This window comes from Dendrobates tinctorius, unplaced genomic scaffold (assembly GCF_039654945.1).
Source record: "Dendrobates tinctorius isolate UK_male_01 unplaced genomic scaffold, ASM3965494v1 ptg000021l, whole genome shotgun sequence".
Classification (NCBI taxonomy): Eukaryota; Metazoa; Chordata; class Amphibia; order Anura; family Dendrobatidae; genus Dendrobates; species Dendrobates tinctorius.
The window spans coordinates 29,467,044-29,485,271 of NW_027361689.1; the positions used below are offsets into that span (position 1 = coordinate 29,467,044).

The 18,228-nt window shown below is 43.5% G+C and overlaps 1 protein-coding gene across 1 annotated transcript in view; it reads right to left on the reverse strand.

The window, feature by feature from the left end:
• Positions 1-519: 519 nt before the first annotated feature.
• RAD51AP2 (RAD51 associated protein 2) overlaps positions 520-18,228 on the reverse strand; it is a 198,841-nt gene continuing 181,132 nt past the window's right edge. The window contains exons 3-4 of the mRNA XM_073568265.1: positions 17,401-17,487; positions 520-1,583 (exon numbers count right to left, since the gene is read on the reverse strand). Of these exons, the coding sequence (XP_073424366.1) occupies positions 1,465-1,583; positions 17,401-17,487 (206 nt within the window). The 3' untranslated portion in view covers positions 520-1,464. The remainder of the gene's footprint in view (positions 1,584-17,400; positions 17,488-18,228) is intronic.

An 18,228-nucleotide genomic window follows, 5' to 3' on the forward strand; every position in this document is an offset into this window, starting at 1 on the left:
ACCATGCTGATGTGCCATCAGAACTCTACTTCAGAATGTGAATTCATCCTACACATACAAAAATCTACAGACGATTTTGCATCTTATGGGAATAATACACAAAGCATCTGTTTTGACTTTAATAATCAGTTTATTATTATTTTTTACAAAACTCTTTTTTTTTACTGAAAGCATAAAACCTCATTAAAGTACCACTCCAATGTTTTTTTTATTGCAGCGCCTGAGTGGTGCAACTAATCTAAGTTTCTTGCACTTAAAATTATGTTTATCAGCCACTGTCTTCATCTTTTATTAGTGTCGCTCCTGCTGGTCTCCAGCAGTTTGCAACCTGCCGGCTCACTCCAATGTTTGCAGGGCAGTCCGGAAGTCAAAACTAAATGTAAGTCTAATGGCAGAGACACACTGGCGAATTTTTTGTCCAAGAATCGGATCGTAAAACTTGCCCTGGCCGGCACCTCTCCTGACCTGAACTTGACAGCTGCATAGTAATCCATCACGCTGTCAAGCTCAGGTCTGGAGAGGTGCCGGCCAGGGCAAGTTTTACGATCCGATTCTCGGACAAAAAATTCGCCAGTGTGTCTCTGCCCTCAAAGAGCCAGAACAAGGTCAGATTGAGGATCTCATAGACTTACAGTGAGAGCTTGTGACCAATACCTCTGGCTTCGAGTCGCTCAGAAGTAGCGGTCACAAGATGGCGGCACGGGATCTGAGCGGTTCTGGGAAGAGTAGAAGATGGCTACTGATGAGTATAATAGTAGGGTCAGAGAACTTAGATAAGTTGCACCACTCCAGGGCTTTAATAATAAAAAAAATGCTGCAGTTGTTCCCTTTCAAATATAATTTGTTTCTTGCTGCATTTATTTATTAAAAAAAAAAAAAAAAAAACGTGCACTGCACTCACCTTCCCCAGGTCGAGTCTTCGCTGCTGCTCACGGTGTCTGGCATCGGCTGCTGCGCTGATGTCACATTGACTGTGCAGCAGCCAATTAGAGAGCTCAGCTGCTCGGAACTTGGCGTTCCGTTTACACTGGATTGTGTGCTCAATGATTGGCTGCAGAAGGTGAGTACAGCGCGGTTGTTTTCTTTTTTAAACAAAATGCAGCGAGAGATCAAATTATATTTGAAAGTGAACACCTCCTTTAAAACAATTCAATAACACTGAAGGAATTGATTCGTTTCTTGGTAAGACCCTCATGACAATGCATATTTCTCTACAGAAACATCAGAAGTAAGACAGAATAGAGCAATGAAATACAGATACAATATGGACTGTATTCATATCTGCAAGATTACATTTTAAACAAAAAATATTTCCCAATTTAATTTAGGTAAAACATTCAAACACCTATAAGCATTACGCCTATAACACATCTTTTCAACAGGATTTATTTCTATGAACCATCCTTACAAATCCTCCCCAATAGCAATACCATCTATTTATGCCATCTCCAGAGTATGAATCTTCTATCGGAGATAAGGATGAAGCTGTTTAATCTTTGCTTTCTTTGACAGGCCAATCCTAAGAGGACCTGAGCGTGTCTTGAGTGGTGTCACTCTTCCAATCCCATGAGAAAATGTCACTGCTGGGGAGAAGATAAAAATGTCTTATCGTGAGACGCAGTTCAGTAATGATATTCTCATTTTTTCGTTGAAATAATAGATAAACAACAGTGCCAAGTATTGTTGGGAATGACAGGCTCTACTTGACAGACAGATGACCAGCTGGGAATAAAGATTTATGTTTCATTGTTTTATAATAAATCAAATCCATGAATTCAACTAATTCCATTCTGTCACTTCTGCTACATGATACATATATTTCTTCCTGGTAAAGTCTTATAAATAATACAAAATTAAATTTTTTCCACACTACAAAACCAGCATCTTCCCTGGAGATGGCAATGCACTGTGCTGGCAACCTGCCAGAAATACAACATCGGCTGGTACTGCACTTGAGCATATGCAAGACACTAAAATCTTATGGAGAAATAATACTGGGACCACCCTCCTTTTACTAGTTCACTCCTCCAGTCTGAGACTTCCAGACATACAAAGGCTGTGAAGTGAAGTACAGACCCCAAAGTGACGATCCTCCCTACAAGGAGTCATATACCAGTAGAATAGCCTTTCTTTATGTTATATCAAAGGGACAACGGCTTCTTGTATCATCATTTTAAGCCATACTGTATGTTCGGGTTTGATTTCATTCAGAACAAACTATGTAATAAATTGGTGTTGCAATTAGGACATAAGTTCCACATCAAATTTTGTGTTATTTTGTGATCCCCTATTGAACTAATTACTGATACTTTTTTTAAATTTGTAATAGTGGCTAACCTTTAAATAAGACAAATGAATGAATCTAGTGGTTGATCCCAGTTACTTGTATCGTTTCACCATATATAGGGCACTGACTATTGACATCAATCAAGGTCTCAAAAGAATAATCTACATATTTCCCAGACCCTTTTGAAATGTGAAGGAAACTGATTTCACTGTCTGTTATACTGACGAGCAAAATGGTAAAAATGTTTTGAACTTTTAACTCTCAGGCTCCATATCTCACCATCCACTACTGCTTTGAACGTGAGACTGCCATCATTTTACAGACATCATCTTGGCTATCTCATACATAAATTTGACTTGCAACTATTTAGCATATGATTAGCTATGCAGATTCTTGCTGTTACACATGTGGTTGAGGAACCACTGTGCCACGGATCGTGGAGAACCTGGGCATAACTAAGCAACTACCTGGTTCTTCACTAGAGCTTCTGATAGTGTGATTAGACCTGAACCCAGGAGCATGCCAGGTGCTACTTCAGGAAAGACACTGGAGCCACGGCAGCTGACCCTCAAAAGGACAGGGAAGCAGCACCAGCCAGGAACTGGATAACAAGGGGACGTGTGGCTGGTAGACAGAACAGGTACAGGATCAGAAACAGACAGGATAGGTTCAGAAATACAGGACAGACTCAGATACATGATCACAGGTGCAGGTTCAGACTGGACTGGTGAGGGTAGTGGTATAGGTGCAGACAAGATGGATCATGCTCTGCACATGTTAAAGGTAGGATGGGCTCAGGAACAGGTTACAGCAGTGCAGGCAAGAACCATTTAAGTCAGGGCAAGCAGGATCAGGTGTGGGCATGATGGACGGACAGAATTAGGTTCAGACACGGCAGACAGGATGGTCAAGATCAGTTTCAGTGAGCACAATGTGATAGCCAGAAACACACTGAATACTAAAGTTGCTGAGGCACCTCCCAATAGGGAAGGGTGCCTTAAATATCAGACGTCTCCCAGCTATTGGCTGGGGACATTTTCAGACTCACTTGCAGAGGCACTGGCGCTGTTCTAGCACTTGTCATGTCACTGTATTGCTACTGGTGGTGGAAAAATCTTTTTTTCCTGTATACTACAAAATACAATATGTTCTCGCATTCCCTAATATCCCAATGTTTAATTAGGTTGATGCCTAAGCAAAAAGGCACTAGTTCAATAGTTTGAATTGATGAGCAGCCATAAAGAAGATTTCCCAAGAAAAGAGAAACTGCATCATCCAGCTCATTGATAGCGGTCTTTCGGCCAAGAAAATTGACAAACTGTATCATCTCAGCACCATGACAGTTGGAAGAATATGAAATGAAGTCCATCCATCCATTTAAAAGATAAGAGGTGGACATCCAGGCAAAATATCAGAGTCAACAAGTCGGCTCATCACAAGGTCTATCAGTTCTGTCGCGACAAATATGGCAGTGGAGGAGGTTCGTATGCTTCATAATAGTGAGATCACAGATGTCCATGCAAGCACTGTGAGACGCACATTACACAAGTCTGAAATGGTGGCTCGACAAAAAGGTCAAGGAGCCTCAACTGCAATATTGTCAGAAGTAGGGTCAGCTCATGTTTGCAAAAAATTATATTTTGGTCGAGACATGTTTGAATATGATCTAGAGCATGCCCAGAAGGATTCTCGCAGTGTTAAAAGCCAAAGGTGGATTTACAAAATGCTGCTAAATTAATAAAAATTAAAATGAGATTTTTAGGAGAAAAACAGGAACAATGAAGTGACATGATAAGAATCTGCATAACTAATCATATGCTAAATAGTTGCAATTCAAACTTATGCATAAGATAGCCAAGATGATTGTTTGTAAAATGATGGCAGTTTCATGTTCGAGGCAGTAGTGGATGGTGAGATATGGAGCCTGAGTTCAAAACATTGTTTCCCTTTTGTTTTAAGGGTAGGTGCACACGGTCACTAACCGCTGCGGGTTGGACACTGCATACTTGCGTAGTGTCCAAACTGCAGCGTCCAGATGATACAGCATAGCGGATGGGATTTCAACAAATCTCATGTCCACTATGCGTCCAGAGACGCCTGCAGCTTACCTGTGGAGGCAGACAAGCGGCGCGTCTTTCCAGACCACAGCATGTCTATTTATCTTGTGGAGACGCGAACCTCCACAAGATAAATATCACCTGTACAGTGTTTTGGATGCGGTGAATTCACACGATTCAGTGAACACATGCGGATTCACGTGCGTTCAATAGCCGTCAGCGCTTTGTACGCAATGGACATGTGCTGCATCCAAAGCGCTGCTGGGTCGCCCTCCCAGGGCTGTGGGGTACTCGGTGCCGAGCCGGTTTCAGGGGAATGTGTCACAGCAGCGGTGACTCGGTCCGTGGCCCTGGGTGCCCAAGTAATGGGGGAATGTAATGTAGTTTAAGTGGAATGGAATAGTTCGTGACGCCACCTGTGGTGCTCGGCAAGGGAGGTGTTAAGCCGGCGCTGCATCCTCTGGGACAGATGGTATGGTGCAGCAGTGATGGTATAGCCCTCCACAGGCAGGGCTGATGTCCCAGGGCAGTGTAATTGTAATGGTTGTCAAGAGGCGCAGGCAGTGTAAAGGATGGTACCCAGATGTAGCGGTGCTCAGCGGGTTGGCGCAAGAATGAATGGAGGACACCGGGGCTTGTAGTTCTAAAGCTTTACTCACAGTCTGCGGTACACAAGGGTGCCTGCCTCCGGGCCGTGTCCTCCGGGTCAGAGACTCAGCCAACCTCCAGGCCAGATGGAAAGCTCCTCTCCAACACTCCGCCAACATGTACCTTTCCTGAAGACTCCTCTATTGCGCCTTAAAGTGTGAAGAGCTCCAGTACCGTGGTACTCTGGAGTTCCTCTTGTCAGATGTTCCCAAGAACTCTACTCGTATGGCAGACAGCTGTAGCCTGCTTCGGGGACTCCCTTCTCCTGAGCCCCGGCTCTCTAATCAGTTGCTGTTGTGCCCCAAGTCTTAGTTGGGAGTAGTGCATTTACAGCCTACTACTTCCCCGGTGTCTGCTGCAGAACCATAAGTGTCCATACAACCTCGGGAACCGGGCCCCGGCCTTGCGGTGAGAACCTATAGGCATGGTTCCTCTTCCAACCCACATCCTCTCTGTTCTCCTTATTCCTTCGTTCCGTATTGATCCTTCTCTCTCTTATGGAAGCTTAGGTTGCAGTTCTACTTCTTTCTCCTTCTTTCCCTTTCCCGTGCCAGCTGGCTCAGATCACTGAGGCAGCTGCAGCACTCCTTCCTCCATCCCTTCTTCCAGGGATCTTCACTCCTGTCTGAGTGACTTCTTACCCGCCTGACCTTCTGCCAGACTGAACCTGTAATCCTACACTTTCCCACTCTTTTATATATCTCAACTCCACCCACCACCCAGCACATCCAGTGTTCCAAGCAGGGAACCACCAGAGGTGCTCTGCTACTCTCTAAGCACTGAGCCGCAATGTGGTTGTGCAGAACTACCCTGTTGTGTGGGGTGCGAGTGTTGGAGCGTGGAAAGGAGTTCCCACCTTACCTGGATGGTGGGGAACTTCACCTTAGGAGAAGGTGCAGTACCTCTGTGGCGACCGAGCCTCAGGGGCGCCACACTGCCAATTACTGAACATGTGCATATACCCTAATGAGTGTGAGTATAAGAAACTTTGCAATCTAATATACATTTGTGAGTCACTTCTCTCTTTTGCTTCCTGGTCTCAGCACACATGAGAAACTTTAAAATATATCTTATTAGAGGGAAATGTCCTTTTATGAGCCACTTCTTATTTTCCCTCTTGTACCCTGGACTCTTCTGAAAAGTGTTAGATTTTACAAGACACTTTTTCAGCTCACTGTGGGATCAGATAACATGCTGAGAGGAAAGGAGGTGGGGAAAAGCAGCTACACAGAGACAAGGATTCACCCAAAGACAATGCTGCTACTTTCTAGTACTGTAAGTGTTTTATTTGATCCCAGTGAAGGATTCACAGCTACAGTGCACATTTCTACTATGTAATATCCTCAATTCTGCTGCTGTTTAATGTATCTAATTGAGAGAGATAGCGGAGCGGGATCTCCTCATCTCTGTGTACTTTGTATTGGAAACATCCACTAGTCTGCAGAGAAGAAATCAGAGTAAGGCCGGGATCACACATGCGAGAAACTCGGGAGAGGAGCCTGCAGCTCCATGTATTGCTATGCAGCCGCACGCTCCGGTCCGAGTGCCGGTGGCAGTGCCGGGTATTAACATGCAAGAGTCGGCCGTTTTTCTCGCATGTGTGATCCCGGCCTTAAAGGGACTCTGTCAGGACAGAATGACAGTTCAAACCAATTACACAGCATGCCCAATCATTTAAATACAACTTCCCACCTGATTGTTTGTTTTCCATCTATGTCCACCCCCCATTCTTTGATTGACAGCTCTGGCTTCATAGAGCCAGAGAAGGACAGAGATAAATGGAAAATTAGCAGGTGGGAAGGTGTAACTAAATGATTGGTCTCCCCGAGGTGCCAGAGCGCCTGTACTTGGTTTGAACAGTCATTCTGTGCTGACAGAGTCCCTTTAATCCAAGGTTCTCCCAACTCCAGTCCTCAAGGCCCACCAACAGGTCATGTTTTCAGGATTTCCTTAGTATTGCCCAGGTGATAATTGCTTCAAAGACTTTGCAAATTAAAACCTCTCTTATCTCACAGGAAATACACAAGAAATATTATACATCTGTATGGGGGTTATGCTCACATCATTTTAGCTGGTTAAAGGGAATTTGTCACCCTATTTTTCACCTAACAGCTGCCGACACCGACATCAGGGGCTTATCCCTGTTGAGGGCAGAGCAGAGTCCTGCAGTGCGCAGGTGCGGGAGAGGTCCGGCGCCTACGCACTGCAGTATTCTGCTCTGCCCTCAACAGGGCAGAGCAGTGCACCTGCGCAGGAGCCGCGACGGGAAGGAAAGAAGAAGATGTCACTGTTAGAAGATATGAGGCGCCGCACCGGACCGCGACACCCATCGGACCCGAACCGGACCAGGACCGTTCCTGGGTGAGTATAATCTAACTCTTTTTTCTTATCTTTCAGGTTACATCGGGAGCTTATCTACAGCATTACAGAATGCTGTAGATAAGCCCCTGATGTCGGTGCCGGCAGCTGATAGGCAAAAAATAGGGTGACAGATTCCCTTTAATAGTGTCACCTATAAGCTGAGCAATATGGAAAGGAAAGAGATAAAATAACATATTAATGTAGTCAAAGAGCCAAATTATAGATATACCTGTCTGCAAAAAGTGGCAGTTTTTAAAGAGGTTGTCCAGGCTTGAGGTGCAAGTCTGCAGTCACTCTTTCTGACTGCAAATTTGAGAATCCTCTCAGAGTGCGGTGTGTGCGCTGTAAGGCTGTGTTCACACACAGTGTTTTTTTAGCGTTTTTACCGCGGTTTTCACTATAAAACCGCTATAAAACCGCTAAAAATAAGCTTCCCAGTCATTTCTATGCATTTTGCACTTTTTGTGCACATTGATGCGTTTTTTACCGCGAAAAAAACGCATCACGGTAAACGCAGCATGCTCATTAATTTTGAGGATTTTTCTGCGGTTTTGGCTTCTTCCATGCGGTTTGAAACCGCTGCGGAAAAATCGCATCAAAAACGCATCAAAACCGTGCAAAAAACGCGCAAACACAGCCACGGAAAAATAGGTGCGGTTTCTGGGAAGGGATTCAGGTTTTTGAGCAGAAATTTTCTGCAACGTGTGCACTTAGCCTTAGGATTCTCTAGGGATGGTGTAGGGAGCAGACAGTCATGTGAACACAAGTACTTGCATACTTCTGAACATATTTCAACTAGACATGTCTGACCTCGCTTAATTCACTTGTATTAATGAGGCCGCACATGTCTTGTCAGCACGTAACCATATCTATGCAAATCGCACATTTGCGGTCACACTCCCGCCCGCTCCTGGAGCCAGTACCGGGTAATCCTGACAGTGCGTACACATATAGTGACTGCAGACTTGTACCCCAAGCCTGGACAAACCCTTTAACGCTATCATTTGTAGAGAACAGTGCTTGCAAATGATGCAATTCTAGTAGACCCAATGTTATAAGGAAAATCAAATATAATCCTTTATATAATGTTTACTTTAGTATGAAGTTATCATCCAGAGATTATATTGACGTCACCATGATAACGTCTGAATTATAAGGTGAAAATATGAGCATCCAAGAGATAAAATAGGAATCTTTATATTCATAATTGTCAGCCAAAGTCATCATAGATCCACCTTTTAAAAATAACCCTAAAAAATCTGAAATATACAGTGGGTACGGAAAGTATTCAGACCCCTTTACATTTTTTACTCTTTTGATTCATTGCAGCCATTTGGTAAATTCAAAAAAGTTCATTTTTTTCTCATTAATGTACAATCTGCACCCCATCTTGACTGAAAAAAAAAACAGAAATGTAGAAATTTTTGCAAATTTATTAAAAAAGAAAACTGAAATATCACATGGTCATAAGTATTCAGACCCTTTGCTCAGTATTGAGTAGAAGCACCCTTTTGAGCTAGTACAGCCATGAGTCTTCTTGGGAATGATGCAACAAGTTTTTCACACCTGGATTTGGGGATCCTCTGCCATTCTTCCTTGCAGATCCTCTCCAGTTCCGTCAGGTTGGATGGTGAATGTTGGTGGACAGGCATTTTCAGGTCTCTCCAGAGATGCTCAATTGGGTTTAGGTCAGGGCTCTGGCTGGGCCAGTCAAGACAATTTTAAGCGGTATGTGTGGAGAAAACCAGGCACTGCTCATCACCTACCCAATACAATCCCAACAGTGAAACATGGTGGTGGCAGCATCATGCTATGGGGGATTTTTCAGCTGCAGGGATAGGACGACTGGTTGCAATTGAAGGAAACATGAATGCGGCCAAGTACAGACATATCCTGGATGAAAACCTCTTCCACAGTGCTCTGGACCTCAGACTTGGCCGAAGATTCACCTTCCAACAAGACAATGACCCTAAGCACACAGCTAAAATAACAAAGGTGTGGCTACAGAACAATTCTGTGACCATTCTTGACTGGCCCAGCCAGAGCTGTTATGAATGAGCCACCGAGGAGGAAAAAACAAAAAACAAGCTAAGCCCAGAAAACCGGAGAGGTTGGTAACTAGCGGATTGCAGACCCCTGATCCTATCCACACAACTAGCAGTAGCCGTGGAGCGTGCCTACCGTGGTCCTAGACGCCTCGTCACGGCCGGAGAACTAAATAAGCCTAAAGAAAGAAAGGGAAAATCTAAACTGCCCCAGAGCAGACCCCAAAGCAATAGACAGCCCCCAACATGTATTGTCGGTGAAACAAGATGAAAACACAAACACAGATAGAAAGATAGGCTGAGCAAACGATGGGGCCCTCACTAACTAGAAAGGACAGGAAAGAAAAGCTGCTGTCTGCAATCACGCAAAAAACCCTGCCAAAAAATGTCCAACACGTCTGATAGAAAAAGGCCCTGAAGCCGCTAGACTTCAAATCCCTATATCAGCACTCAGGTATATTCTGAAGACAGAGCAAAAGAGATCAACTGATCAGAGACAAAATGGGGATTCAGCCCAGTCCCAACCAGGGCTGGCTGAACACAAAAACTAAGTAAACCAGACGAAAACTCATATGAACAATAGCAGAGAAAACTTAGCTTTAAGAAGGCAGGAACCAAACTGGAAACCAGAAGCCACAGTCAGGAGAAATCACCAGCAAGAAACTAGGGAGTCAGCTGCCTTAAATCCAATCAGAAATTCCTGATGTCCAATCACAGTGCTCTTCCTCAGGTGGATGGTCTCTGCCATTTAGATCAGCTTCATTACCTCCCTTCACCAACAGAGGGAGTCCAGATAGAGAACTCACTACTCCTCTGTCAGCACAGCCAGCTCCATAACCCTCACCAGAAGCCAGAGGCAAACCCGAAAATGAGCTCACAACAGTACCCCCCCTTGAGGAGGGGTCACCGAACCCTCATCCATGCCACCAAGCCGATCAGGATGGGCCCGATGAAAAGCACAAACCAATCTATATGAATATCAGAGGCAGAGACCCAAGAATTGTCCTCCTGGCCATAATCCTTCCACTTGACCAACTACTGGAGTCTCCGTCTAGCCAGACGAGAATCCAGTATTTTCTCTACCTCATATTCCACATTACCTTTACCCAATACAGGGTCAGGAGGTGCCGCCATAGGAACTACTGGCTCAACATATCTCTTCAACAGCGACTTATGAAACACGTTATGGATCTTAAACGTAACAGGAAGAGCCAATCGAAAAGAAACCGGATTAAGAATCTCCAAAATCTTGTAAGGTCCAATAAATCTTGGCTTGAACTTTGGAGAAGCCACTTTCATAGAGATATTCTTTGATGACAACCAAACCATATCACCCACTTTAAACCGGGGACCAATGGTCCTATGCCGGTTAGAAAACCGCTAGGCCTTTTCCTGGGAGAGAGACAACTTATCCACTACTTGGTCCCAAATCTGCTGCATTCTCTCTACCACAGTGTCAACACCTGGGCAGGCTGAAGATTCCACTTGCCCTGAAGAAAATCGAGGATGAAACCCAAAGTTACAGAAAAAGGGGGACATCAAGGTGGCAGAACTAGCTCTATTATTTAAAGCGAATTCGGCCAAGGGCAAAAATTAAACTCAATCATCCTGATCAGCAGATATAAAACATCTCAAATAGGACTCCAAAGTCTGGTTTGTTCTCTCCGTCTGCCCATTGGTCTGAGGGTGAAACGCAGAGGAGAAGGACAACTGAATTCCCAGCTTGGAACAAAAGGTTTTCCAGAATCTGGAATCAATCTGAACTCCTCTGTCAGATACAATGTTCTCAGGAATCCCATGCAACCGAACCACCTGTTGGAAAAACAAGGGTACCAACTCTGAGGAAGATGGCAACTTTGGGAGTGGTACAAGATGGACCATCTTAGAGAATCTATCACAAATCACCCAGATAACAGTCATTCTCTGAGAGACAGGAAGATCAGAAATAAAATCCATTGAAATATGGGTCCATGGCCTCTTAGGCACCGGCAAGGGCATCAACAACCCACTAGAGCGAGAACAGGGTTTAGACCGGGAACAAGTCCGACAGGACTGCACAAAATTCCTGACATCATGAGATAAGGCAGGCCACCAAAAAGACCGACTCACCAAATCTCTGGTACAAAAAATACCTGGATGACCAGCTAATGCGGAGCAATGAACTTCAGACATCACTCTCTTTCTCCACTGGTCAGGAACATACAATTTTCCCATAGGACAACGCTCAGGTTTGTCCTCCTGGAATTCTTCCAGAGCACGTCTCAAATCAGACGGGATGGCAGAAAGAACTACCCTCTCACCTAGGATGGTAGTAGGCTTGGTCACAATAGGAGAATCAGCAAAGAAACTCCTAGAAAGGGCGTCTGCCGTAACATTCTTAGTGCCTGGAAGAAAGGAGACCACAAAATCAAAACGCATAAAAAACAAGGCCCACCTAGGCTGTCTAGGATTCAAGCGTTTGGCCGACTCAAGGTAAATCAAATTCTTGTGGTCAGTGAGGACCACAACTTGATGTCGAGCTCCGGCCAACCAATGTCTCCACTCCTCAAATGCCCATTTCATGGCTAACAATTCAACAATTCCCGATTCCCCACATCATAGTTGCGTTCAGATGGGGAGAACTTTCGGGAAAAGAAAGCACAGGGATTCATTTTAGACGTCACATTATCTTTTTGGGACAAAACAGCTCCTGCACCATTCTCTGAAGCGTCTACCTCCACCTGAAAAGGAAGTGAGACATCAGGTTGCCGCAAAACCGGAGCAGAAGTGAACCTTCGCTTCAGCTCCTGAAAGGCCGAAACAGCCTCTGAAGACCAATTCAGCACATCAGCACCCTTCTTAGTTAAATCAGTCAGTAGTTTAGCAATACCAGAAAAATTAGCTATAAATTTACGATAAAAATTAGCAAAACCCAAAAACTTCTGGAAAGCCTTCAAAGAAGTGGGTTGAACCCAATCATAAATGGCCTGTACCTTGGCCGGGTCCATTTCAATAGTTGACGGAGACAAAATAAATCCCAAAAATGAAATCCTCTGTACACCAAAAAGGCACTTCGATCCCTTAACATACAAGGAATTCACTCTCAAAATCCGGAACACAGTCCGAACATGTTCCACATGAGAATCCCAATCCCTGGAAAAGATCAAAATATCATCCAGATAGATGATCAAAAACATATCCACAAAGTCCCGGAAAATATAATTCATGAAGGATTGGAAGACAGAAGGGGCATTAGTGAGCCCAAAAGGCATCACCAGGTACTCAAAATGTCCCTCCGGAGTATTAAATGCCGTCTTCCATTCATCCCCATGCTTGATGCGAATAAGATTATGCGCCCCCCTGAGGTCAAGCTTAGTAAACCAGCAAGCACCTTTAACTCTGCAGAATAAATCAGAAATCAGGGGTAACGGATACTGATATTTAACCGTAATTTTGTTGAGGGAACCATAGTCAATACAAGGCCTTAATGAACCATCTTTCTTGGCCACGAAAAAAAAAACAGCACCTAAGGGCGAAGAGGATGGTCTAATATGACCCTTCTCCAACGACTCCTTAATATAAGATCGCATAGCCTTGTGTTCGGGTACAGATAAATTGAAAAGTCGACCCTTGGGAAATTTACACCCAGGTCTCAACTCAATTGCACAGTCATAACTCCTATGAGGAGGCAAAGACGCAGACTTGCTCTCACTAAATACATCATAAAAATCAGCCAAATAGTCAGGAACATCATGCGACTGGGGAGAGGTGGAGAAAACAGGAGTGTCGCCAAGAGCACACCGACAACCCCAACTCACCACAGGCACAGATTTCCAATCCAAAACCGGATTATGGATTTGCAACCAGGGAAAACCCAGAACAATGGTATCATGTAAATTATGCAACACCAAAAATCTGCAATTTTCTTGGTGGTCTGGGGTGACCCGCATTATCACCTGGGTCCAAAACTGAGGTTTATTCTTCGCCAAAGGAGTAACATCAATACCCCTCAAAGGAATAGGCGTCCGCAGAGGTGTCATAGGAAAACCACAACGTTTAGCAAAATCCAAGTCCATCAGATTCAAGGCCGCTCCTGAATCCACAAAGGCCTTCGCAGAAAATGTGGATAAGGAGCAGATCAGAGTAATTGCCAAAAGAAACTTAGGTTGTACACCACCCACAGCAAATGTGTGTGCAAAACGTTTCTCTTGTTTAGGGCAGACAGAAAAAACATGAGAGGCATCTCCACAGAAAAAACACAGCTTATTACGCCTTCTAAACTCCTGACATTGCGCCCTAGACAAAACTCTATCACATTGCATAGGTTCAGACATTTGTTCAAAAGGTGGCAGCGCCTCCCATGTAGTCTTGCGTTCACGTAAACGCCGTTCAACTTGAATGGCTAATGACATAGAATCATCAAGACCAGAGGGAACAGGAAATCCCACCATAGTATCTTTTAAAGTTTCAGACAAACCCTTCCGAAAGAGAGCTGCCAATGCACTATCATTCTATGTAGTAAGGACCGCCCACTTTCGGGATTTCTGACAGTATAACTCTGCAGGATCCTGACCCTGGTTCAATGCCAATAGGGCTCTCTCAGCTTGATCAATAGCATTAGGTTCATCATATAACAACCCCAAGGCTTGAAAAAATGCATCCACATTAGTCAAAACAGGATCTTCAGGTGTCAAAGAAAACGCCCAATCCTGGGGATCGCTGCGCAGCAAGGAGATGACAATTTTAACTTGCTGCGCAGGGCTCCCCGATGAGTTAGGCTTCAAGGCAAGAAATAATTTACAATTATTCTTAAAATTGAAAAATTTAGACCGATCCCCAAAAAGCACATCAGGAGTAGGGATCTTTGGTTCAACAGCATGTGAATGAGTGAGATAGGCGGAAATTCTCCACACGATCAGACAATTGCTTAATCTCCATCAAGGAGAAAGAAAAAAAAAGAATCCTCCTATGGCCCCAGAGGAAAAGAGGAGAAAGTATACATATATAAAAAAAAAAAAAAAAAATTCCGACACTTTTTTTTTTTTTTTACAATTCTCTCCTGCTTTTGAGTACCCTAGAATCTGCGGTATGGCTGGTGATTCTGTTATGAATGAGTCACCGAGGAGGAAAAAACAAAAAACAAGCTAAGCCCAGAAAACCAGAGAGGTTGGTAACTAGCGGATTGCAGACCCCTGATCCTATCCACACAACTAGCAGTAGCTGTGGAGCGTGCCTACAGTGGTCCTAGATGCCTCGTCACGGCTGGAGAACTAAATAAGCCTAAAGAAAGAAAGGGAAAATCTAAACTGCCCCAGAGCAGACCCCAAAGCAATAGACAGCCCCCAACATGTATTGTCGGTGAAACAAGATGAAAACACAAACACAGATAGAAAGATAGGCTGAGCAAACGATGGGGCCTCACTAACTAGAAAGGACAGGAAAGAAAAGCTGCTGTCTGCAATCACGCAAAAAACCCTGCCAAAAAATGTCCAACACGTCTGATAGAAAAAGGCCCTGAAGTCGCTAGACTTCAAATCCCTATATCAGCACTCAGGTATATTCTGAAGACAGAGCAAAAGAGATCAACTGATCAGAGACAAAATGGGGATTCAGCCCAGTCCTAACCAGGGCTGGCTGAACACAAAAACTAAGTAAACCAGACGAAAACTCATATGAACAATAGCAGAGAAAACTTAGCTTTAAGAAGGCAGGAACCAAACTGGAAACCAGAAGCCACAGTCAGGAGAAATCACCAGCAAGAAACTAGGGAGTCAGCTGCCTTAAATCCAATCAGAAATTCCTGATGTCCAATCACAGTCCTCTTCCTCAGGTGGCCGGTCTCTGCCATTTAGATCAGCTTCATTACCTCCCTTCACCAACAGAGGGAGTCCAGATAGAGAACTCACTACTCCTCTGTCAGCACAGCCAGCTCCATAACCCTCACCAGAAGCCAGAGGCAAACCCGAAAATGAGCTCACAACACAGAGCCCTGACCGAAACCCAATTTCACATCTCTGGAGAGCCCTGAAAATGGCTGTCCACCAACGTTCACCATCCAACCTGATGGAAAGGGAGACGATCTGCAAGGAATCATGGAAGAGGATCCCCAAAACCAGGTATGAAAAAGTTGTTGCATCATTCCCAAGAAGACTCATGGGTCATGGCCGTACTAGCTCAAAAGTGTGCTTCTACTCAATACTGAATAAAGAGTCTGTATATTTATGACCATGTGATATTTCAGTTTTTCTTTTTTAATACATTTGCAAAAATTTCTACATTTCTGTGTTTTTTTTCAGTCAAGATGGGGTGCAGAGTGTACATTAATGAGAAAAAAAATTAACTTTTTTGAATTTACCAAATGGCTGCAATGAAACAAAGTGAAAAATTTAAAGGGATCTGAATAATTTCCGTACCCACTGTATATACACATTAAAATAGAAACATACAGTATATAACAAAAAAATCTCAGTTGAATGTGGACTTTTATATGGGACTAGCTGAAGAGCCCGGCGCTGCCCGGGCATAGTAACTAACTGTGGTTAGTTATAGCAAATTATAATTATCCTCCATCCCATAGTCCCGTGCCCATATACCCATCATACATATCCACGATCCCATAGGCCCGAGCCCATATACCCGTCATACATATCCTCCATCCCATAGTCGAGTGCCTATATACCCATCGCACATCCTCCATCCCATAGTCCCATGCCCATATACCCATCATACATATCCGCCATCCCATAGTCCCATGCCCATATACCCATCATACATATCCGCCATCCCATAGTCCCGTGCCCATATATCCGTCATTCATATCCTCCATCCCATAGTCCAGTGCCCATATACCCATCACACATCCTCCATCCCATAGTCCCGTGCCCATATACCCGTCATACATATCCTCCATCCCATAGTCCAGTGCCCATATACCCATCACACATCCTCCATCCCATAGTCAACCATTATGACATCATAATGAGCGGCGGGGCTTGCAACCTATGATGACATCAGCGTCGCCATGGCAACCATTATGACATCATAATGAGGGGCGGGGCTTTATACACACACACTTTTTCCCCATTATGTAGATAGGGGCAAAATTGTTTGGTGAATTAGAATGTGCGGGGTTAAAATTTCGCTTCACAACATAGCCTAGGACACTCTCGGGGTCCAGACGTGTGACTGTGCCAAATTTTGTGGCTGTAGCTGCGACGGTGCTGATGCCAATCCCGGACATACATACATACATACATACATACATACACACACTTGAGCTTTATATATTAGATATCTGACTTTCATATGAGCTTCTAATAACCTCCTGGCAATATGAACAGAGCTAGCCACATTCAGTTTGCAGCAGCTCAGCCTCAGATGCCCTGTGTCTGAAAATGCTTCTGAGAGGGGAAAAGACAAAACATTTGATGAAGAATATGTGTGAAGGGGCATGTGGTTTGGTGCCATAGTTTAAAAATCAGAATCAAAGCCCACATGATACGCATAGGAGATGAAGAGAATAGGAAAAAAAATACATGTTAATATCCCATGCAATGCAGTACAAGCAGTTTAGATTAGAATACATTTCTAGACACTGTTTCTTTAAAAAAAAAAAAGAAAAAAAAGCGGCGCTGGTAACCAAGGAAGACGTCGAATGGTGATCAGCAAGTATATTACCGTACTTACTTTACTCTACATATACACTTACACAGATATAGGAAATAAAATGTTTCATGGAAGTGATTCTACATCAAATTGCGTATTTCTTTTGAGGAATTTATATGCATATGAAAAAGTCTATGGCATTTCTGAAACAAAATCCGCAACAAAACACACAAGTAACACATACAAATTTGCTGTGGAAATATTGCAGAAAATCTCATTAAATTCTGTAATTCTGTACACGTCCAGATTCTCTTCAGGGCCCTAGAGAGCAAGGACTTTCCAATGTCTTATATCATTTGTTCATAGACATTTTGGACATTTCATATTTCACAGCAGTTCATGCAATCTGTACTTTTACCTTTCTCAGGGTACGATGAAATATTGGTTTCTGTGTCACTACTATTCAGAAAGGCTGGTTTCCAGGATAAAGATTTTGGAATGACTTCTGTAAAATATGTATTGTAAGATAATAGTTACACAATTTATTTATTTTATATATTTATATAGCGCATTGCTGTACAGAAATTGCCATCGCTTACATCTGTCGTGTCCCCATCAGGGATGAAATCCAGATTCTAAATTAATAAATCAGTAAGTTTTTGGAGCGTGAGAGGAAATCCATAAAATCACAACAAGTGCATATTAACTTAAGGGAACAGTGACATAAAATATGACAAATTTTACTCATTGGTGATGTTGTTGATAGATCTTTGTGCAGTGAAAAACTATATATTGTTACTGTATATCTAATATTAAAAACACTTAAGCAATTGTCCCAATGAAAATAAAAAAAATCTGGTTGGTTTATACTGCTCCTATACAGATCGATGTGTCCTTCACTAACACACCTTGGTGGTTATCACTGAGATTATTACTGGTTGTCTGAGGAATGTTCTGCGGCGCTAAAAATGCACTTGAGCAAATCATCAAGATCCGCTGCTGTCAGCTACTTGGCAATTGTCGATGAATGATGTCCTAGATGTACTCGATGGGGGACAAGTTCAAAGACACTGCAGGTCATGGTAGCTTATTTACGTCACACAGGCTGCTCACAGTAGCATGAGCAACATACAACCTGGCGTTGTATTGCAAAATGGCTAGTGGGCATCTGCAAATAAGCCTACTCATTATATGAGGAAAAAATTAAAAAGAGATAGACTTACCTGGAGAATAAATAGGATTAAAA